The sequence below is a fragment of the Prunus mume genome, linkage group LG2, assembly GCF_029339155.1.
Source record: "Prunus mume cultivar Tortuosa linkage group LG2, ASM2933915v1, whole genome shotgun sequence".
In the NCBI taxonomy this organism is placed as follows: domain Eukaryota; kingdom Viridiplantae; phylum Streptophyta; class Magnoliopsida; order Rosales; family Rosaceae; genus Prunus; species Prunus mume.
In genome coordinates, this window is record NC_142699.1 from 20,294,013 (window position 1) to 20,315,125 (window position 21,113).

At 37.3% G+C, this 21,113-nt stretch overlaps 5 protein-coding genes across 7 annotated transcripts; 2 read left to right on the top strand and 3 right to left on the bottom strand.

Annotated features, from left to right (window-relative positions):
- The first annotated feature begins 1,366 nt into the window (after nt 1-1,366).
- Nucleotides 1,367-6,472, top strand: LOC103321585 (S-adenosyl-L-methionine-dependent methyltransferases superfamily protein). Of its 2 annotated transcripts, none has more exons than XM_089045563.1 (7): nt 1,367-1,746; nt 2,479-3,128; nt 3,259-3,469; nt 3,579-3,873; nt 4,240-4,629; nt 5,007-5,084; nt 5,852-6,472. In XM_089045563.1, exons 2-7 carry the CDS (start codon nt 2,484-2,486, stop codon nt 6,081-6,083), a joined length of 1,851 nt encoding a protein of 616 aa, XP_088901689.1. In that variant the 5' UTR covers nt 1,367-1,746; nt 2,479-2,483; the 3' UTR covers nt 6,084-6,472. The 2 variants fall into 2 exon arrangements, with proteins under 2 accessions (XP_088901689.1, XP_088901690.1); XM_089045564.1 differs by having other exon boundaries at nt 1,529-1,746; nt 2,435-3,128.
- A 1,222-nt stretch (nt 6,473-7,694) lies between these two features.
- Nucleotides 7,695-9,675, top strand: LOC103321586 (protein PHYTOCHROME KINASE SUBSTRATE 1). Its single transcript, XM_008223406.3, has one exon. It carries the CDS (start codon nt 8,095-8,097, stop codon nt 9,526-9,528), a length of 1,434 nt encoding a protein of 477 aa, XP_008221628.2. The 5' UTR covers nt 7,695-8,094; the 3' UTR covers nt 9,529-9,675.
- Nucleotides 9,676-11,568: 1,893 nt separating this feature from the next.
- Nucleotides 11,569-14,572, bottom strand: LOC103321587 (sphinganine C4-monooxygenase 1-like). Its single transcript, XM_008223407.3, has 2 exons — nt 13,579-14,572; nt 11,569-12,483 (listed from the first exon to the last, which is right to left on the bottom strand). Exons 1-2 carry the CDS (start codon nt 13,798-13,800, stop codon nt 11,932-11,934), a joined length of 774 nt encoding a protein of 257 aa, XP_008221629.1. The 5' UTR covers nt 13,801-14,572; the 3' UTR covers nt 11,569-11,931.
- ORC6 (origin recognition complex protein 6) lies at nt 14,565-16,851 on the bottom strand. 2 transcript variants are annotated; one of them, XM_089046251.1, is made up of 10 exons: nt 16,593-16,851; nt 16,466-16,512; nt 16,254-16,358; nt 16,072-16,152; nt 15,659-15,770; nt 15,492-15,554; nt 15,296-15,383; nt 15,095-15,165; nt 14,866-14,971; nt 14,565-14,784 (listed from the first exon to the last, which is right to left on the bottom strand). In XM_089046251.1, the coding sequence occupies exons 1-10, from the start codon at nt 16,710-16,712 to the stop codon at nt 14,705-14,707; spliced, it is 873 nt and encodes a 290-aa protein (XP_088902377.1). In that variant the 5' UTR covers nt 16,713-16,851; the 3' UTR covers nt 14,565-14,704. The 2 variants fall into 2 exon arrangements, with proteins under 2 accessions (XP_088902377.1, XP_008221630.1); XM_008223408.2 differs by having other exon boundaries at nt 14,875-14,971; nt 16,593-16,850.
- Nucleotides 16,852-17,698: 847 nt separating this feature from the next.
- LOC103321589 (ARM repeat superfamily protein) lies at nt 17,699-21,037 on the bottom strand. The gene is made up of 9 exons (XM_008223409.2): nt 20,877-21,037; nt 20,569-20,691; nt 20,138-20,335; nt 19,795-19,873; nt 19,205-19,350; nt 18,650-18,763; nt 18,407-18,538; nt 18,144-18,257; nt 17,699-18,000 (listed from the first exon to the last, which is right to left on the bottom strand). The coding sequence occupies exons 1-9, from the start codon at nt 20,928-20,930 to the stop codon at nt 17,950-17,952; spliced, it is 1,011 nt and encodes a 336-aa protein (XP_008221631.2). The 5' UTR covers nt 20,931-21,037; the 3' UTR covers nt 17,699-17,949.
- Between the last annotated feature and the right edge of the window lie 76 nt (nt 21,038-21,113).

Below are 21,113 nucleotides of genomic sequence, written 5' to 3' on the forward strand. Positions count from 1 at the left end.
AACAATTCTCATTTTTTAGCTAAATCTCAAGTTATTTCCCTCATTCAAACGGAAAGTTATTTTTCTCAATAATACTCAAAGCTTATCAAGTTTTATGGGTTGCAAGTCCACTCCATCACATTGTCAATATTGGATCCTAATTAAATCCACTTTTATGATGCGCTTCTGCAAATGGTATTTGATCGAACTTGGAAGGATGTAATAATGTGGTAGAGAATAGTGGACTATGCTAGTTATGCATTTGTTGGGTTTGGAGTAATCATTTTGATTGTTTTTTTAATCGTTTGTAAGTCAAATTTACTATATATAAAAAATGTAAGAAACTGATGGAAGTTGATAATTAAAATTGTTCCCACATATAATTATGAAATTTTCACATCGCCGTACCATAATTTCCACTCCATCAAACGACCAATGTGGATCCTCCAAGATGAACTCCGGGAGATGATTTCTGACCCAACCAAATAAACAAGTGTCCTGATGATCCGGTGATCCACCAATACCCAGTATTGATATATTATGGGCACGGGTCCCACATACCCCGCCAACTGTATTTTTACCATCTCCTATAGGAATCCAACCTTAATTTGCGTGTGGGTCCCGTAAGACATCCGCGTTTGTTTAACAAACCGATAAAGCAAGTGAACACTTGTCAAAGTGTCAAGCTCCAAACACTTACTAATCAAAGTAATAACAAAGGCTTATTCGGTGGAAAAGTATAATTTCTATATAATAAAAAAACCAATCGTTTATTATTATATATATATATATATATATAACAAAAGGGTAAAACATTTAAAATATTAAAAAATATTCTTAATTAATGCAAACATTAAAAATTAAAATTATTAATTAAATAAGAATAATATAGTAAATTTATACTTTTTTATATTAAAAAATTAAAATTAAAAGAAAATCAGATAATGAATTCTATTTTTATAAAACACAACTACCTATTATCTTTTTTAATTATAAAAATAAAATAAAAAATAAAAATAAAACCAATTGGCACATGCGTAAGAACTAGTAAAAAGAAATACAGAAAATATTAAACATTCAAAATAATAAAAAATGTCCTTATAACGACTTAGAACGTTTCTTATTAAAATGACTAATGTGATAATTACATGTAAAAAGTGGTCTCATTGCGGAGGCATAATGGCACGTAACATGATTAGATCTGTTTATCTTCATCACATAGATGCATGACGGTGCATGCACATTTAAAAGTTAATTTTCATTTTTATTTATTTTAAAGAAAAATATTAACTCTATATATTTTTATGAAATATCACCAAAATTGTTATTTTAGATTGTCTGGTTCATGCTGTCCTTGATATATTAATACTTTCAATTAATAGCGAGAGAGACCGTGATCTCATGTCGTACTATATTTTATCATTTTTATTTTCTTTTGTTTGCGCATCAACAGAGTAAAAAAAACCAATTCCCCACAGGAATGTCACAAGTTCACAAAACAACTGATAATCCCATTTAAAGCGTTCTGAGATTTTTTCAGAGACTTATCGACACGTCTCACCGCCATTAGACTGAGCAGTGAATCTACCACCTCCTCTCCACTCTCTCTCTCTCTCTCTCTCTCTCTCACCATCATTTCACACATCAAAAAGAGTTGAGATTTCCCCTTTTTCTTTTGCTTTTTATTGCCTCCTCTGTTTCCTATTTCTCTGCTACGTCTGATAGATAGATCTCGACCCTCTGTGTCCGCTTTTCCTTATGCGATTGGTAAGCGATCCCAGTCATCCCGCCCCATTTCTTTTCTTTTTGTACGCAATTTGCTCTCTCCTTTTTTCTTTTCTTTTCTTAACCAATCTGTGTTTAATCAGCTGCTTCATTTAGTGTCGTCTTTGAGTAATTAGAGTTGGATCCACATACGCCATTTTTGTCCATTTTTGTTAGGGTAGTGCTGAATTGAATCAAAACTCAGCGCAGTGAAGCTCTTTTCTCTGTTGGATCTCATTTGGGAAACAAAAACTATACAGTTTTAATCGAAGCTCCCATCTTTGTTTCACTTACCTACTATTTCTAAACAAGCAGAGCATTACCCAGTATGGATTGCTTATACAAGTTTTCTGCTTTTTATAGTTATTAAACGGTATGCTTGCTTTGAACGGATGCTTAGTTACTTTTTGGACATATCAAGTTTGGTAACAGGAAATATTTATATATCGCACTAGGTTTGATAACTCTAAATGCTCTGTTGGTTTGGTGATTGATTTGTCAATTTATCCATTAGTCATTTATGTTCTGAACCCATCTGAATCCATGCAGTGCTTTTTCTTGTAATTGTAATAGTGTTTATATGATGTTAAGTTAAGCAAATTTAATGCTGATTTTGTGGTTCTTGATACACAGATTTGTGATGAAATGTGTTTGTATGTGAGATTGCTGATTTCGAATTTGCATTTTTCAGATTGCGTTTTCTGTTGTAATAAATTACTTTGGTAATTATTTCAGGCGCTATGGCTCTGAAAACGAACGCAGATGGTCGGACTAGGAGCTCAGTACAAATATTTATTGTAGCTGGTTTGTGCTGTTTTTTCTATATATTGGGTGCTTGGCAGAGAAGTGGGTTTGGGAAGGGAGATAGTATAGCTTTAGAGATTACTAAGAATGGGGCTGACTGCAATATCATTCCAAGTTTAAGTTTTGAATCCCACCATGCTGGTGAAGCTGGGAAAATCGATGAATCTGAATCGAAGCCCAAAGTTTTCAAACCATGTCATCCTCGTTACACTGATTACACCCCATGCCAAGATCAGAAGCGTGCAATGACATTCCCAAGGGACGATATGAATTATCGAGAGAGACATTGCCCTCCGGAGGAAGAGAAGTTACATTGCCTTATTCCAGCACCAAAGGGATATGTAACTCCATTCCCCTGGCCAAAGAGCCGTGACTATGTACCATATGCGAATGCACCCTATAAGAGCTTGACTGTTGAAAAGGCTGTCCAGAACTGGATCCAATATGAGGGTAAAGTGTTTAGGTTCCCTGGTGGAGGAACACAGTTTCCTCAAGGGGCAGATAAGTATATTGATCAGCTTGCTTCTGTGATACCAATAAAGAATGGGACAGTTAGAACTGCACTGGACACTGGTTGTGGGGTATGTTGTGTTCCACCAGTTCACCTGTTTCCATCTGTTTTTATTTTCACTTTCTTTTCTTGAGAGGAAATTTAACACGTTCTTCTATATGTGTGATCCATATGATGTAACAATGGTATATTTTGCTCAGGTTGCCAGTTGGGGTGCGTACTTGTTGAGTAGAAATGTTCTTGCCATGTCGTTTGCACCCAGAGATTCCCATGAGGCACAGGTCCAATTTGCTCTTGAAAGGGGTGTACCTGCAGTTATTGGTGTTCTGGGAACAATAAAGCTGCCATATCCATCCAGAGCGTTTGACATGGCTCACTGTTCTCGTTGTTTGATTCCTTGGGGAGTAAATGGTAAGAATTAGATACACCAAACTCAAAACACTTCTACTTGGTATGAATTGTTGATGTCTAATAAACAGTAGTCATTTGTGACATTAAATTTTTATCTTTTTATGCACAGATGGAAAATATCTCATGGAAGTTGACCGAGTTCTTAGGCCTGGGGGTTATTGGGTGCTTTCGGGTCCTCCAATCAATTGGAGGAATAATTACAAATCATGGCAGCGTCCGAGGGAGGAGCTTGAGGAGGAACAGAGAAAGATCGAAGAAGTTGCTAAACTTCTTTGCTGGGAGAAGAAGTCTGAGAAGGGTGAAACTGCCATTTGGCAGAAGAGGGTAAATACTGATTCATGTGGAGACAGAAAAGATGGCTCCCATGCTACCTTTTGCAAATCTGATGAAGCAGATGCCGTCTGGTATTTTCCTGTACTTTACATTGTGTTTGTCGTTCTTTTTAAATGGCAGGCCTTCATTCAGTTATTTATTGACAAAAGAAATTGATCAATAGTTTCTCCCTTTATAACTTTACAGGCATCCAATTTGTGTTCTCAATTTGCGACCACTTTTGAATCAATGTTAATGGTATTCAGATATTAGTACATTAAAACTTTAGTAGTAGCACAAGGTTCGTTATCATCTGCATTAAAAAAACCTTGCTATATAAATTTTAGTTTTAAATTTTGCATCAAAAGGGCCAGACTCTCAGTTTTGAGCTTTGCTTATCCGCTTAACATAGATATACGTTTATTTTCTTAATTTGTCTTCATTGTGATGGGTATCAGGTATAAGAAAATGGAGGCATGCATAACTCCATATCCTGACAGCAACAATGCAGATGGAGCTGCTGGTGGGGAGCTGGAGCCATTTCCAAAAAGGCTTTATGCTGTACCTCCTAGAATCGCTAGTGGGTCTGTTCCTGGAGTTTCTGTTGAGGCCTACGAGGAGGATAACAACAAATGGAAGAAGCATGTAAATGCATATAGGAGAATCAATAAACTAATTGACTCAGGAAGGTATCGTAACATTATGGATATGAATGCTGGTTTGGGTGGTTTTGCTGCAGCACTTGAATCTCCAAAATTGTGGGTCATGAATGTTGTGCCCACAATAGCTGAGAAAAATACGCTGGGTGTTATATATGAGCGAGGATTGATTGGAATATATCATGACTGGTACCCTATTCTGAACTTCTCCCACCTATCTGATAATTGTTTCTCTAAAGCGTCCTTTTAGCAAATTATGTGGAAATTCCTTCATTTACCATTCAATTATATTACATGCTTTCTGGAGTATGTGCTTTCAAGATACCTATTAGTAATTCCTTTACTGCTAAAAATGTCTTTTGGTAGCTGAAGATTTGTGTTAAACTTCAAAAAAGTGTCACAGAAGTAGTCTGTCTAAATAGGTTGACGTAAAAGAAATGTTGCCTCCATTTTATGTCAGGTTCTGTGTACTATTATGTGCTAAATAAGCCCTGGAGCATTGCCCATCTGTCACTAATGTTGGTCATTTGTAAATCATTTATTCTTTTCTGGTGATGCTATTTCAGGTGTGAAGGTTTCTCTACTTACCCAAGGACATATGACCTCATTCATGCCCATGGTATTTTCAGTTTGTACGATGGCAAGTAAGTAGTATATCTTCATTAATCATTTATTCCTAGGCTTTCTTAAGTGTGCTTTTAATCTTCACGGGAGGGTTCAGATGTTGGTATGAACACAGTTTACAAGAAGAGCGCATTGATCTTTGTACTCTATTGAAGAAAGCCTTGGCTCAATCCACAAATGCCTTTCTGTAATCAGTATCCAATGAGATATTTGGTTACAGTTTCTTATAAATAATATAAAAAGAAAAAAAACAGTACTTGGGCTCAATACATAGACAGAGGTGTTAAGCTGATTATCTGGCTGTTTCAGTAAGCATGGATTGACCTTGATAATGTTAAGCTCATTTAGCTCAATCCCAGTGACATTCTAAACCTGTTTAGCTTCTTTCAATCTTGGGCCTCTAACTTTATGCATTTTTCTGGATCCAATGTGGTCTTCATATGGTACAAAGTTGAGTCGTTCCCCTGAGCGCTTTGCTTAAAGACAAAACTGCATAAAGCCTTTTAGTTTGAGGTGTAATGACTCTTTTGGTTATGATAGTATATGTACATCTAATACCAACTATTTATTAACTAGTCATAATAAGAATCCGACTGCAATGATGAGCAATAGTGTATGTATGTCTAAGATGAGTGGTAGCCGTTAAGTAGTGATTGGGATGGCCATACTTGCAATAGTAGACGTAGAATCACCCACTTCCATTCCAGATTGTTTCTTATGCTAAATCAATTCAATGCTTTGTTTCTTCTTTCCTTCTACTCACAAGCTGTATCTAAATATATTGCAGATGTGATTGGGAAGACATTCTTATTGAGATGGACCGAATTTTGCGGCCAGAAGGTGCCGTCGTATTCCGTGATGAAGTGGATGTGTTGATTAAGGTGAAGAAGATAGTTGGAGGGATGAGATGGGATACTAAAATGGTGGACCACGAGGATGGTCCCCTTGTTCCAGAGAAGGTATTGGTTGCTGTCAAGCAGTACTGGGTTGCAGGTGGGAACTCCACCTCCACACAATGAATGCCGTAAAGAAAAGCTTCGAGGCCTTCGCGTGGATCTAAGCTGGCAATGTTCTCTGTTACAAGTCCTAACACGGATGTGTATTTTTCCAGTGAGCACTTTTGCTGCCCGAGTACTTCATATACTTCATAGGGAGGAGGGCTTACACAACCTATGTTTGCTATCTGTCTTTGGCCATTCTCCTTCGTAGTGATTTACAAGTAGACAGAGCTACAAAGATATGCTTGTATGGTTTACAGTATCATTCATTTTACTAAAATCCCTTTATTGTCTTGTACGCCGCTGAGGCCAAACATTTGAGCAAATACTAGCCTCCTTAGTTGACTCTCAAAATTCTCAGTATGATTTGCAGCCTGCAGAGTTTAATGATAGTTTATTTATTCGTTTCATTCAGTTTCCTTCCTCTCAAAACTCAACACGCTCTTGGGTTTTGTTTTGTTTTGTTTTGTTTTTTAAATTATAGATTAGCTAATACTTTAGTTATAGCATTTCGAAGCCACTAGGATTTAGTTTTCCCGTGGTTTGTATATGATAATGAATGCTTGTCATATCAATATGAAGTGCATGAATGAATCGATGCAAAATCGGCATGGAAGAAAGCTGCTTAAATCTGACCACTTGGTGTCGAGAAGGAGGTCTTGGACTTAAATGGTAAAGTTTTGTGTGGACTTAAAATCAAAGACACAAGCCAACAAGGAGGCAATTTATGGTATAGATTGTGATGGGATGGAACGAATGAGATGTGTTGGTTAGAAATTCAAGCATGAAGGCAATAAATGCGTGTAGTGTTCATATCCTTTCATATGTTCTTCAATTCTTATAAATGATTTAGAAATTCAAGAATTAGGATGCTAGTCTGGTCTGGTTAACTTACCTGAGTCCATAACCATAAATAACCAAACCGGCACTGTTTGCAACTTTTCATTGTATGCCTCAATTATTGATGCATAATTCTCTAACTCATCAGAAAAACTTGACAGATCACTGGTGTTCAGACTTCAGAAGACACTGCAATCTGTCTCTAGATATTGAGACGACAAAGAATTTGTGTCTTAAACTATTATAACAAAGGAAGGAGGATGGGTTCTATTTTCTTTTCTTTTAAATGGCTTTACTTTTTTTTTACTTGTATGACAGATCAATTTTAGGTGCTGTAAAATAATTATTTTTCTCATATTTGGGTCATGGCCCTCCTCATAGGTCAAGTTGGTAGTCATATCTCATCTCTCCTTTTAGAGAGAAAATCAGAAGTTGAAAATTTCTTTGGTATTATTGGATTGGATCCCATCAAGTTGATGTAAACTTGTATCTATATAAGATAATTTTGTTCACACCTAATCTAAGATGTTTAAATGAAATTTAAAGCACCTTGTTATCACATCCACAAATATGAAAACGAACCAACATTTACGTACTATTTGACAGACTTGATGGAAATGTGAGTCGGATAATGTTAAGAAAATCTTATCAATGAAAATTTCCTCGTGATAAAAAATGACAATATGTCAATTAGGCCCAAGGCACATTGGCCCTACCCTCTTAATGAACAACTTTGCACGTTCCATGATGAGCCTGCATATAGAACTAGAATTCTCAACTAGCAAATCAAGCCTTATCTTATCTAAGCCTCTCTGAATTCATCAACCTCATTTTTTTTGCTTCAATCCAATTCCTCTTTTTTTGTAGCAGACAATAATCAAAGCTCCTCCATGTTGAGTTTCTTTCACCTTAGTACCTGAGGGGATCTTAGCAGACTACTTTTTTGAATTTGAATAGTTGTTCTTATCTCTGCAGCTAGAGTCTAGAGATCTTGTTATTCCATATACATCATCAAAACTTGTGTACCATTCTTCTCTTTGATATTTCCAAAATTTTCTATTGTTGGGTCTTTTTCCTTTTCTTTTTGTAGTTTTGTGTGCTTCCTATCTAATTTCTCCCTAGCCTCTAGACACAAATTCATTTTTCTCTTCTTTTTGTTGCATAAAGTTTCTTTGGAAAATTTGAGGTCTCTATGGCTATGGTTACCTTCAAATCAACTAGCAAGGCCAACCTCTCACAAACGTTTCCCTGTGACAATAACAAGAACCGTGATGCCTCCTTTTCTTCATACTTGAGTAGCAATGAGGAAACCCTTGTACGTAAACTTGTTGATCAGTCAAGTGAGGAACATAACAATCACTTGGGAACAAAGAAGGAAGAAGATGAAGAAATTGGAGTATTTGGAGCTGAAAAGTACTTCAATGGAGTAATGGACGAGGAGACTAGCCCAAAAAGCGGCAGCAGCTCAAAGAATTACCATCATAACAAAGAGAAACGAGTTCAACCTGGAACTCCAAGTGTTCGTTCTGAAACAAGTTGGAACAGCCAAACTTCTCTATTGCAAAGCCGGTTGAGAAATCCTTATCAGAGTAATACAAGCAGGGCACAGAGACAGAAGAAGAATTTTTTTGCGAGCCTTGGTTGCAAATGCTCTTGTTCGGATAAGAATTCGGTTGATGTCGATGAACATGTTGGTGAAATCAGTTTCAAGAAGAATAATGGTGCTGCTAACAGTGGAACATTAGTCCATGGCAAAGCAAGCACAACAAGCCCCATTAACAATAAACCTGCAGCTGTAGTAGACCTTGTTGGTGAAGCTCTTGTTGAGATGAACAACAGCCAAAAGCTTGATAAGTTGGGAGTTGGGTTGAGCAGAGAAAACTGTTTTACTTTCCCATCTTCAAAACCTGGGATGGGGAGTTTGCCAGTGAAGATGCCTTTTCAAGAAGAAGAAGAAGCAGAGAAAGTGAGGAAATCTCTGGAGGTGTTTGGTTCTCCTGTGTTTGAGAAAAGGAACAGGTCTCTAGGCCTTGACAAAAGGCTAACAATGTTGCCTTGGGATGAGTTTCCTGCAAACTCTGGTGGAGTGATATACAATAATGAGTCAGATAGTGATGCAAGTTCAGATCTTTTTGAGATAGAGAGCCTCACAGGCAAAGCCAACCCATGCATGACCCCAACAACTTGTTATGCCCCAAGTGAGGCAAGCATAGAGTGGAGTGTGGCCACTGCCAGTGTTGCTGATTTCTCTGTGACGTCAGACTCTGAAGATCTGCAAAGGCTAAGTCCAATGAAAATGGTTCCAAACAACACCAGAAATGCCAAAACAAGAATGAACAAAGAGATTCCAAGGCATCGTCCCGCGGCTCTATTGGGTTGTAAGAGCCAAAAAGCTGTCAAAATTGCAGGAGATGCCCACAAAACATATCATCATGAGAAGACCAACTTTGACCAACAGATGATGCGCCGCAACAGGCCAGAATCATTCGTGCCAGCGACAAGGTTTCAAGCTGAGACGTCCCCTAATAAGTTGACGGGCTTTGACTCAAGAGTACAAGGGCAGCATGTTCTTGCAGCACGGTCTCGTTCGCATTCACCACATGCCTCACATCTTTTGTTCATGTAGTGAATTAAATCTAATAGTTATTAAGGTAGTACATATAGTGTGTGATCATAATATTCTCTAGAATCTCTAGTACCATGTATGATTAAATATTTTTTCCTGATCTGTAGTAGTGATTAATTCCAAAAGTTGATCTAGTTGCTTCTTTAATAGGGTTCATAAGTCAAATCTTTTCATGTGTTTTCAAGTATGATTAAGAGTGAGAGCAGCCTGGCATTAAAACCACCTTCCTGGACAATGTATATACATTCTAACTAGTTTTCATACTAGTTTCTAACAGTATTGTTTTTTTTTTTTGGCAAAAAGTGTAAGTTGCTGGGCTGCTGTTGCAAACAAATTGGTCTGCAGTGTGCAGAGAGGCAGGGGCACCTTTCTTCAGGCGTGCATAGGAAAGTTACTTTTCAGTTTTCAAATGCTTCCTCTGCCATGACATCCTTAGAAGGCTACAAATCTAGCTTTCTTTTTCTTGTATATTTGTGATTTAAACCTGAGGCCCTTAACACTCCACTTTCAATGCGCTTCACAAAGAAGCAACTCAAAACTGGAGCCTAACATGACTGAGTTGTCAAACATCTTGTCCATATTTCCTCTTGAGGACCACATCTGAGGTGATATATACCAAATTTAGAAAGCTCTAGACACTTAATTACCATAATCCTTTTTTATTGTCGGCTGTGTAAGCGGTAAAAAAGGAAAGCCTTCAACTAATTAAACTACCATGTAAGAGTTAAACAGTTAACAACTTTTTTACACCTGTTAAACTACCATAGAAAAAAAATGGAGCAGAGAAATTGTATGAACAGAAAGCTCCCCATCAGGGATGGATTTGGTTTTCCTTTTTGTATTAGAAGAAACAACATTATAATCACACATAAAGTGCGTTACTTTAGGGATCCTCACCCTCAGGGGCTAGAAAGATTCCATAAGTTCCAAAAAAAAAGTTTAACCATGAAGGGGCCAGAAGCCAGAAAGGTTCCCATGTGTCTCTGAGTATAAGGTTCCAAAGTCTTGCTAATAATTCAATCAATTTAGTCATTTATATCTGTAGCTGCATCTTATTCTTTTCCATTATCCAGCTATTTAATGTCTAGCTTTCAATTTTAAAGCAAAGGAATGTCGTCCAAAATTGACACTCTCCCGGTGAAACACTCATTATAATTAGATTAGAACATAATTGGATGTGCAATCAAAATCTGCAACTACCTTACAAATACAGTGGACCATTTTGTTTCAAAACCCTGGACCAGTCTTTTTGGATGTGGAAAAATACCATGCCGACTTGAAGAAGAGTCATTTTTAGCGGGAATGTTTAACCATTTCATTGCTAGAACTAATCCCAAATGAACAATCAGAGAAAGTTTCTAACTTTATGGGTGTGTTGTAGTTGGGCAGAGAGTAGATTTTAGTCTTAGAAACATTCCAATTGTCTTGTCATGATTTAAATAATAAGTTACAAAACACACAACACAATGGCATGAGAAGGCAGAGTAGAGAGGTAAGGAGACCAGCATGTGCAATTGTTCATGTCGATGAGGTGAAGATGTAATTCAAGATCAAGACAGAGAAGGTTGTTGGGCCATAAATGCTTGAGAACACATGCATGACAAATCTTAAACACACAACACAAGTGAGTCGAATTGGGTTCGGTCGAATTTGTAGCTGGAGGAAGCTTTCTGTGGTTAGAATAGCAGATCAAGTGTACGCTTCAAATGGCAAACTCAACTCTCTTGTTAGGTAGGGCATATACACATGCATTATAATTCAAGTATCACACACATGTTGACGATAATGATTGGGAACCACTCAGAAATCGTGCCGAGAGGTGTCGGTTCTTGTAAGAATAATGGTAAAAAAAAGTGAAGTCCCTTTTGGATCCATAATATCAGCAAGAATTTTCAACTAACAATCAAACTTTAAAAGGTATGTATGGTGGTGAAAATTTTCTAGAGAGCGAGCTTTTCACACAAAATCTCTAGTTGATTAAGCTGATAATTCTAGTTTATCCGTAAACAAAATAACCATTTCCCTAGTAAATTATCGAGCTTTAAACCAAAAAACCAGAGAGTTTATTAACAGAGATCGAATAATACGACACCACCAGAATGTTGATCATTGCAGCATGAACAGGAATTGGAAAACAATCTAGTGAAAATGAGACTAAATGAGCAAGCAAGCCCCCATAACAGTTGCTCCATATCAGATGCTCAAACCAAATTGAAGCTGCTGTCAGATTTTATCTCGATACATGAATTCTCAATTCCACAACTAAGTTTTAAAACTCATTCGAAGAAGAAAACAAAAGAATAAGGCACAACAATATATATGTATATACAACAAACTATGCAAGCAGTGAGGTTCCCTAATACTGGTACAATCAATATAGATTCGTGTTTCCTCAAGCAAGAATCAATTCTCCTTGTCTACTTTCTTAGGCTGCACTTCAAATCCCCCACCTGCTCTCTTCTCTAATGAGTAAGGCATATGGGTACCAAGTATCCTATCCCACATAACAAAGAACGGCTGGGAGAAGTTGTACTTGCTTCCATAGAGCTGGTGGTGGACATCATGGTAAGCAGTATTATTACTGAAAAATACATGGAACAGGTTCCCCGGAAGCCATAATCCACAATGGTCGTCTACGGTTTTGATGGTGGCAAAGGAGAAGAAGAATATGGAGGCTCTAGGAGACATGCCAGAGAGGAGAAAAGATAAGGCTCCACCAATTGTGTCAAGAAGAAGTCCCTCCACAGGGTGATTGTACAGAGCTCCAAATGCATAGGGCACAACAAGCCGGTGATGTTGGGAATGGATGTGTTTGTATAAGAACTTGTTGTGATGCATGTATCTGTGCATAAAGTATTGCCAGGTATCCAAAACAATCATTGCAGTAACAAACTGTCTTGCTAGATCAATGAAAGAAGGCTTTACACCTGAATCCCCATCATCATTTCCCGTCACCTATACAATAACAAAGTACATTAAAAAGAAGTCATAAGACACATATGTCAAAACCATCAAGCATGCATAAGCATATCATAGATGATGCATCAGGTCTGAATTTTCTCAACCAATGTAACAATCAGAACACTCGAGTAGGGGGCTGGAAATGAAAAACAGCTGATGGCAGGGTGCGGCGAATGAAAACAAAATTGCCATGACATTATCCCCAAATCAATGAGACAATTACAGTAACGACTCGCCTTCATATATCAATTGGGGCTTAAATAAAATGAAAGTTCACCTAAGCCTTTCTGAACAAAGCTACATCCAAGGTAGAATCAAAAGCAAGTGAAGAAAAAATGCAGAATCCATTGCAAATATTTTCCTTTCATTGCCTGAAGGTGGACACAGCTTGAGTACTTCTGGTTGACCTGTCCTCTAACTGACTTAAGCAGCCCAATTTTCTATAATCATGTAACAGTTTCCTCATATGGAAACAAAAAAATGAAAGAAGCTCAGAATTAACGAGCAAGTCGCTCACTTGAAAATTCAAACGACTTCGACAGTAAAGCTTAGGTATTTAGATAAATTTAGGATCAGGATCACTAAAGGATTAGGATAAATACAATGGACCACTAAAAGCTGAAACTTAGTTAATTAGATAAGTTATGGATCACCCAATAACATATAACAAGAAGAGGATAAGAATTATGAAGGTGATAATATATTAATCACACAACATCCAAAAACCGCAGGAACTCCTGTAATCATCAAATTGCCAACCATTGTTCTAACCATATATGAAAATTCAAGATGTTATACAAGTAGGCAGAAGGTTTAGTAGCCTGCATACTACAATTATCATGCCACAGAAATAACACACTGAAAACACAAATTCATTTCACGGAGAAATTTATATGCAAAATCAACAGAATTTTAGCCCCAATTTTCTTCATCGGAATTCACTACCACAAACAGTAATAATTACCCACAAAACAACTAATCTTGCACAATTCATAAATCAATATGTTAGCTGAAGCTAAGAAGATTCTCGATCATTGACCAAATTTTAATCTTCATGTGAAATGAAAGAGAAAAAAAATGAAGTGATACCGTAAACAGGAGGATAGCAACAATAGCCTGAATGGTTTGCTGAAGAAGAACCCCTTTGACCACCGTTCTCTTGGACACCAAATTCTTCTCATCTTCGTCTTTCCTCGTGTGAAGCCGGTAGTTCTCAAACGAATCCAGAGCCACATAAATCCCCGAGTATGCCCAATATATCAAAACTGGGACGAAAGTTCCCAATAGCTCATCAGAAACCTCAAATCCCATCTTTGAAAAAGGAAAAACGATGATCAAAAAGGGAACCCAAGAATCGAAATTTGCATGAGATAGGATGATTTTCCCCAAGTAACCCAAAATCCTAAATAGGAGAAGAGAAACCTAACCCTAACTAAAATAGGCCTTTCCCACTATTATTGACGTTGGTTGGAATATAGAGTTTTAAAAATGAAATTTTGAGATAATATTTATCAATCGTTGAAGAAGAAGTGGGTCAAGTTTGGATTTTTAAAATGGGAGCAGGCTCGTTATACTCGTTGAAATCAATGTGCGAGAGAGAGAGAGAGAGAGAGAGAATATTCAAACTCTCGTATCGTTTGTGGAGGTTTATTTTGGTGTTTGTGATTTCACATTTGTGGACGTGAACTTGCTACGTGGCCTCTTTGCGGAAAGAACTGGCGTCGGTCCCCTATTTCGTAGGAGTTTTTACAACGTTAAAGCAGCCCATTTGGAAAGGATGCGTGGCAGGTTGTGTCCGCACGGGAATAAAACTGGGGACCTACTTTTTTGTTTCAGGGTTTGCCTTTCTGTGGGACGGACAAAAAAGGACACCGGGTTTGACTGGAAAATTTTTCTACCGTTTCAAAGCCGACAATTCGACCCGAAGCGTAAAAAGTCCAAAGTGCCCTCCGCACGTGTCAATAAGAAGACTTGCGCAATAGCCGGTGAGGACTACAAGTTTTTTATTTAAAAATTCATCTTTTTTTGGGGGTATTTTCATAAAAGAACGTTGCAAACAAGCAATTGAGATCCAGTTAAGAACATATCAGCCCAGCCCAAAACACAGCACCTCATCATATATTCATGGCTGAAGTTTTGGTACTTTTAATACATTTCACTCAAAGTTTGCATATGATTTCTTTGGATATTGATAAGTTTAGTTTCAGATGTCGTCCTATACAGCCTTCAAGTTCTGGGTATCGGGTACGTCCTTGAGAAAGTCTAGCCGAGTTTGTCTGGTGGGCTTGCAAAGAACTGAGAAAAAGCAAACACACATGGTTAGGTTCTTCTATCTCAATGTGCATTGGTGCAGTGTGAAAAAGATAAAGGAATTGCCTTCAAAACCTTTTGCCTTGGTTTGGTTATTTGATGCAATGACACTGGTTTTCCAACCCTCATAGGCGTGCTTTTCCATCTTTTTGTGCTTCTTGTAACTTGAAGGCTGCAAGTGCATCAAACAGTTACAATGTTACATTTCACTATATCCAAATCTTTGAATTTATGTTTTGCCAACAAACGTAATGAGTTTTAAGGAACAAATAGAATCAGAATTAGCTTTTAGTACCTCAGCTCCTTCATCAGATGAATAACCACCATCCTCAAGTTTTCTTTTCTCTGGCAAAACATCTAGAAGTTCTGCACGCAAATAATAAACACATATAACGTTGGAAGTTGTCTGAAAAACCAAAATTCTAAGGGCTGAAAAAATCTCAAAAGTTCTGCTCCATGGCAAAGTTAAAACATAAAATCAGCAGCAGACACCAACCTCGATTTCCCTTGACATCCTTGGGATCTTTCTTTTCCTTTTCAATCCCACAAATATCAAAGCACAAGTCCTTCATGGAAGTAGAAACCTGCGAAAGAAGTTGTCAAATAAGATAGAAATATACAATGAAAGATAGAAAGAAATTATGATTGGCAACAGGAGGGACTATTGCATAGTAAGAAAGTTTGTATCTTACCGAAGAGAATTCAGATTCAGATGCACCACAGAGCTCAATCAACTTAAGTTTGTCTACCTTTAGCTGCAAACATACAGGATATGACAATGTAATTAGTGAAAACTAAGGGATGGAAGCCTCTGTTTTTTTGTCCCTGAATCAAGTGAGAGGGATCAATCATGGGATACCTTGTGTTTTTTGGCACACAAGTAGAATGCCACGGCAATGAAGACAGGTCGAGTGAAGTCAGCACTTGCCCGCCGAGACGCTGGCAGTGATGCAAGAAACCGACTCCTGTAACTGAAATATAAGAGTACAAGAAATTCATACTCAGAATCAAGCCATTTACCAAACAACATCCCTAACCACTAAAATATCAGGCAAAGAAATTTGTCTTGTCCAAAGGGTCTCTACTTAAAATTGTTTAATCCTCTGGGACCAGACAGCATCCATAATAACTAAATTATCCAAAGGCATGCTAAGCCAACAAAACTTGATGTTAAGAAGCATTTTGTCGAACATCTAACATGTAATATGGCAGTCCCATGCAGAAAAACAAAAGAGATTGAATTTGCATCGTGGAAAGGAAATTGAATCTTACAGAGACAAACCCTTCTGCACAAAGGGGATGATCCTAACGCACCCAAACTGAATTGCCAGTTCTCTAACATCCAGCTTGTTCCTACACCACCACAATATACAATCCAATCGAACAATCAGAATCCACTAAACCAAAAATGGCATAAAAATTGGAACAAAGCAAATGAGAAAACGAAAACCCACTTGACCCCAAGACCGTTCTGCATGGAATTGTAGGATCTGGTGTAAGCCTTTTCAGACATCCCACTCAACCTTATCGCTTTTTGCCGATCGAACAGAAGCCCCGATCTATAACCCATTCAACCCAAAAGAATTACAACCACAAAGACCCAATATGAATCTTAAAACGCACGCAAGAGACTATGCAAAAAGAAATTTTTTTTGTTTTCGTTTACCTTGTTGCGGCGATTTCTAAGCAAATCACAGCTTTGCATACCTCACCCTGCAAATCATAAGCAACTTGATAAATACCCAATTCGATAAATCAATCAAACAAGGATTTGGGGTTCGAATGAAACTTACGACGCCGATTATAGAAGAGTCAAACTGGATGTCACAGAGACGGCGGAGCTCGGCGGCTCTGCGGATGACGTGCTTGGAGTCGGAGAGGTCAAGCTTCCTTGCTATGTCTGAGAGATCCATCTTTCTTGAGATGGGCACTCACTGTTTGTCGGGTTTTGGAGGAAAGAGAGAGTGTGAGTGAGAGAGGAGTGGGTTTGGCATTGGCGTTGTCATTTGAGCACTTGAAATGGCGGGAGATGAAATCGGTAGTTTTCGCGCTTAAAAGATTACACTGGATTTCCCGGGTAGTTTTTGGCGCCGCTGCGAAATTAAAGATCACGTGCCCGCTGATTTTGTAAATTGCTAAACGAGATTTCCCGGGTAGGGGTACATTAATATTCGTAAATTTTGTATAAAATGATATTTTGTAGGGTGATCCATAAATAGCAATTTCATTTTAGAGTATAGTTTATATATGTATATATATTCCATTTTTATTAAAGGATTCCTCAAATAATTTTATTTAAAAAACACCCTTTAGATCCTCTACCAAAATAAATAAATAAATAACGATCCAAACAATCTATTTTCACATATTGATTCAAATATCATCCTTGCAAAAAATTGTGCAAATTGAAATTTATTAAGGCATTTAATTGAGACCAACAAAATCAATGAACACAGTGCTTTAAGAAAGTACTTGAATTTCAATAATATAATTGAGTGGTCAAATGATATCGTATTCAAGTGATTTTTTATAGAAATATTTCTGAATGAATATCTACAAAATAGACAGTTTAGATTAGTGAAATACAATGCGAAACAGGCCTTACAAAAGTATCTCTCAAATAAGTTATTTGAAAAATCCCTAAATGAAGTTCTTTATATATATATATATATTATTGCAGGAAGTGATAAATATTTTTTGGTGGCATAATCAGTTGGTGGGTGAAGCTAATCATAGCTGGACCAAATCTTTATGGCGTGTTTGGTCAAATTTATTCAGTGAAAAAAAAAAAATTAATTGATTAAATGCCATTTGATAAGCCTGGCAGGCAGTGGCACGAAACGAATTGTGGATTCAAGATTTAAATTGTTGGCCACCTTGAGCCGGTGACTAATCTATGTAAAAGTAAAAGATTTGATTTGCCAACTTGAGAGATTCGGAAAAAAAGCAGAGGGTTTACATAACAACAAATGAAACTACCATGTAAATCTATTTCAATATCCCTAACCAGTGCCATCTCTTTCCCTCCTCTTTTTCTCCAAGACTAACAACAATTCAGATTTCAATCCCTCAATCACATGCTCCATTCCAAACCAGCTGAAAATTGCTTGTGGAAGATCTGCTTGATCAAATGAATGAACATCGGTGTTGCTAATTCGATGTCTCTGTTGTTGGTTCCTCCGTCCCGCTGCTATTAATCAACTGGTAAAACAGTGATGGCAGTAATATTAGTTGTCACAGGAAAAAGCACATGATATATGATAGAATATGAAGTAGAGGAAGAAGAAGCCGCAATGAGAAAAAAATGTCTATGTCTATGTGTGAGGGTAGAAATTTTAACATACCATGGAGCCAAGTTGCTCATATGCTCCCATTACTTTAGGATCTTCCTCATCTTCATAACCGACTTGTATTATTCTCGGCCCATTGACAGACCAAAAGGCTCTTATACCTGCCTCCTGGAAGGCGATAGAACCATACATGTGGTTAAAGGTTGTGAAGAAACTATAAATATTGCCAATAAGAGAATAAAACTACAACAAAGATAAAGAGAAAGGAGGACAAATAAAATAGTGAACCCATAAAGAAAAAAAGTTACTCATTTGACCTGTAACGAGATTAAGTATATTGCCTCCAGTGCTTGAACACGAATTTCAGGATCATCAACTGGTTCACGCTCAATTGAGAGAGCACTCCCAAGCTCAAGTGGCATTTTAGATCTATCCTGTTCACTATAAATCTGGGCAAAACTTACCAGATCAATACAAAATGAATCCAAAAAAAAAGTGTAGGATAGTAGAGAGACAAACATATGAAAGTCTCAAAAGTCAAGAAGATGCTGAATGTTTACCTTGTTACCAGCAACTGGCAGAAGCAGAGCTGGCCAGAGAAACTCTGAAATCAAAAGCAAATTCTGAAGCTGACTCTCAGCTTCAAAACAACAGTTGCGAATAGTTCCAGAAACCTAAAAGCAAACAAATATCTCATTAACATAAGTAAGCAGTGACTAACTAAGCTTCCCTTGGTTAGATTGGCCCCAGCTTTGCTGCTCAACCTTGACCAGAGTAAGCTGTGCTTGATAGCTGGAAGACTGAAAACTCATCCAGAAAATCTAACTGATAGCTCATAAATGTCCAGATTGTAAAGCTTTTTTTTTAAGGTCCAGACTGTAAAGCATGATTACATAAAATTAGTAAATTAACATTTTGTTTAAGGACCTTCTCAAATAATTATCCTCTAATTTGTATGAGACCTAGTTCATCTTTTGCTTGGCTGCTAACAACTTAAGCCAAAGCATTGGTTACCTACTTTTGTTACTAACTGATGACAATCAAAGGTGAAATATAGAATAAACAACAAAGAAGAGCCCTTATCTTGCTCCTTTGTGGTGATTTATTGTACATACCCCCTTCCTTCTTAAAGGACTAGAAGAGTCGAACTGCCTAATAATCTGCTTTAAAAGCCCTCGCCTAGGGTCCAGTAAAAGCTTCCTGCCTGCTTCCTGCTTTGAGATGTTTACAAGTACGGAACCAACATGTTCAAATGGATCTTCTGATACATGTGCAACAAAAAAATGTAGTGAGCAAAGCATGCTAATATTGGAGACTGCAAACAAGAATCAACATGAAAATTATACGTTTATAGAGCTAGAACTTGTGTATTTCTGAACTCTGTCAAGAACAATCATAGTAATCATGTGATCTTGGATCACCAAAGAGACATTTGGCCAACTAAAGGCACTTATGTCACCAGAAAAAAGAAATAAATGTCACAATCAAGGATTTTACAAGAAACTCAGAGATTAGTTGGCTGAAACCACCCATTGATGGTGACCTCGGGGAACCTAAAATGATCTAGAGGAACAACAATGCAAACTTAACTTTTATGCTTCTCCACCATGTACTGAGTAGAAGAATTACCAGTTTTCAAAATTAGGCATTAAGATTACATCTTTGTGTAAGTCAAAACAAATCAATTTCAAAATTGAAAACACACCTCTAGCTTCATCAGAGGATCTACAAAATGATCTCACAAGCTTCATAACATAGAGCCCTTGCATCTTCTCTTCTCCAGTCTAGCAAATATATATAATTCAAACTGTTACTAACTAATCTTTCAAGGACAAAGCACAAAAAAAGTACAATCGTCATGTGACCAAAACATGAAAAAATATTTTATTTCTTTATTGATGGATGTACATAGATAAATAAACAAAACTCTGCCTTTTTTCAAAAAACCAAAAAAAAAAAAACGAAAATGCTTGTTAAGAGTGCAATTTCTCCAACAATGTTTCCAGGGGATTTGATAATCATAAGATGAAGTAAGAAAAATGTCACACCTGCAGTATAGAAGCAACACCAACATCCAACTGTGTGAGATTAACTAAAAGCATAGCCAACAATCGGCCAATACTAGAATCTGGCTTATATAAAATGTCCATAGCTGCGTTAATCATTCCCATTTCAACCATCTTTGCTGCTAGACCTGAATTTTGTGAAAGATTAACAAGAGCTTCTGCTGCAGGTTCTGAGACCTCCTGAGACATGATGTAAAACCAATTTTTATATTTCCAAATAAATACCCATCAGACCAGAGAATCGTGAGAACCCGTTAGCCTGCTGCACAGTGCTTATAGAATCAAAAACGTAAACTCAGTTGCTCTATTTGCATTACTTTGTAAACATCAAATTGAAGAATTTTATAAACGAGCACAGGAAATAAATAAATAAATAAAAGTTGTCAAGAGGAACTTCCATGCTAATTAAGCACCTTCTTTCCAGCTAAGAGGCGAGCCAATGAAGGCAGCAGAATCTTTGCATAATTGGCAAGAGACTGCAAGCCATCTTCAGACCCGGTTAGTCCCCGAACGATATCAACAGCTGCCTTCGTCACCTTAATTATAATAAATACAAAATAAACAGTTACCATCAAATCAAAGAGACGACAAGTACGTTACATGTAATTCCCTTAAACTAATTAAAATTCTAAAAATAAAAACCAGCTTTTTTTATTTTAATTACTAAGCAAGTAGGATTAGTAAACTGGGTTGGGTTTGATCAAGTGTGAAGATTACTTACTGTTGGAGATGGAGAAGATAGAAATCCCACTAGTTCTTCCAGCTCCGTCGCCATTGTTATTCTTGTCTTTCGCAGCTCGCGCAGCGCAGCCACAAATCACTTTTTCAGAGAGCAGTCTCCGTGCCGAAGAAACTCATTTTGCAGTTACGACGTCGTATCCCCGTCCTACGTTTTGACCAACCAAAACGCAGCGTCTCGATTCTACTATCCGCTCCGCGGAGGGAATAATTTTCACCA

Excerpts from the sequence above, each read along its gene's own strand:
- ORC6 (XM_089046251.1), bottom strand. The coding sequence starts at position 16,712 with ATGGATCTCTCAGACATAGCAAGGAAGCTTGACCTCTCCGACTCCAAG. Across the intron at positions 16,153-16,253 it reads CAGAACGGTCTTGGGGTCAA|GAACAAGCTGGATGTTAGAG; the intron begins GTGGGTTTTCGT and ends GTGGTGGTGTAG. Across the intron at positions 14,785-14,865 it reads CAAGGCAAAAGGTTTTGAAG|TTCTTTGCAAGCCCACCAGA; the intron begins GCAATTCCTTTA and ends GCTTTTTCTCAG.
- LOC103321585 (XM_089045563.1), top strand. The coding sequence starts at position 2,484 with ATGGCTCTGAAAACGAACGCAGATGGTCGGACTAGGAGCTCAGTACAA. Across the intron at positions 3,874-4,239 it reads GATGAAGCAGATGCCGTCTG|GTATAAGAAAATGGAGGCAT; the intron begins GTATTTTCCTGT and ends GATGGGTATCAG. Across the intron at positions 5,085-5,851 it reads TTCAGTTTGTACGATGGCAA|ATGTGATTGGGAAGACATTC; the intron begins GTAAGTAGTATA and ends AATATATTGCAG.
- LOC103321587 (XM_008223407.3), bottom strand. The coding sequence starts at position 13,800 with ATGGGATTTGAGGTTTCTGATGAGCTATTGGGAACTTTCGTCCCAGTT. Across the intron at positions 12,484-13,578 it reads TTGCTATCCTCCTGTTTACG|GTGACGGGAAATGATGATGG; the intron begins GTATCACTTCAT and ends GTTATTGTATAG.
- LOC103321586 (XM_008223406.3), top strand. The coding sequence starts at position 8,095 with ATGGCTATGGTTACCTTCAAATCAACTAGCAAGGCCAACCTCTCACAA.
- LOC103321589 (XM_008223409.2), bottom strand. The coding sequence starts at position 20,930 with ATGGCGACGGAGCTGGAAGAACTAGTGGGATTTCTATCTTCTCCATCT. Across the intron at positions 18,258-18,406 it reads TATACTTAATCTCGTTACAG|GAGGCAGGTATAAGAGCCTT; the intron begins GTCAAATGAGTA and ends ATCGCCTTCCAG. Across the intron at positions 18,001-18,143 it reads ATGAGCAACTTGGCTCCATG|TTGATTAATAGCAGCGGGAC; the intron begins GTATGTTAAAAT and ends CTGTTTTACCAG.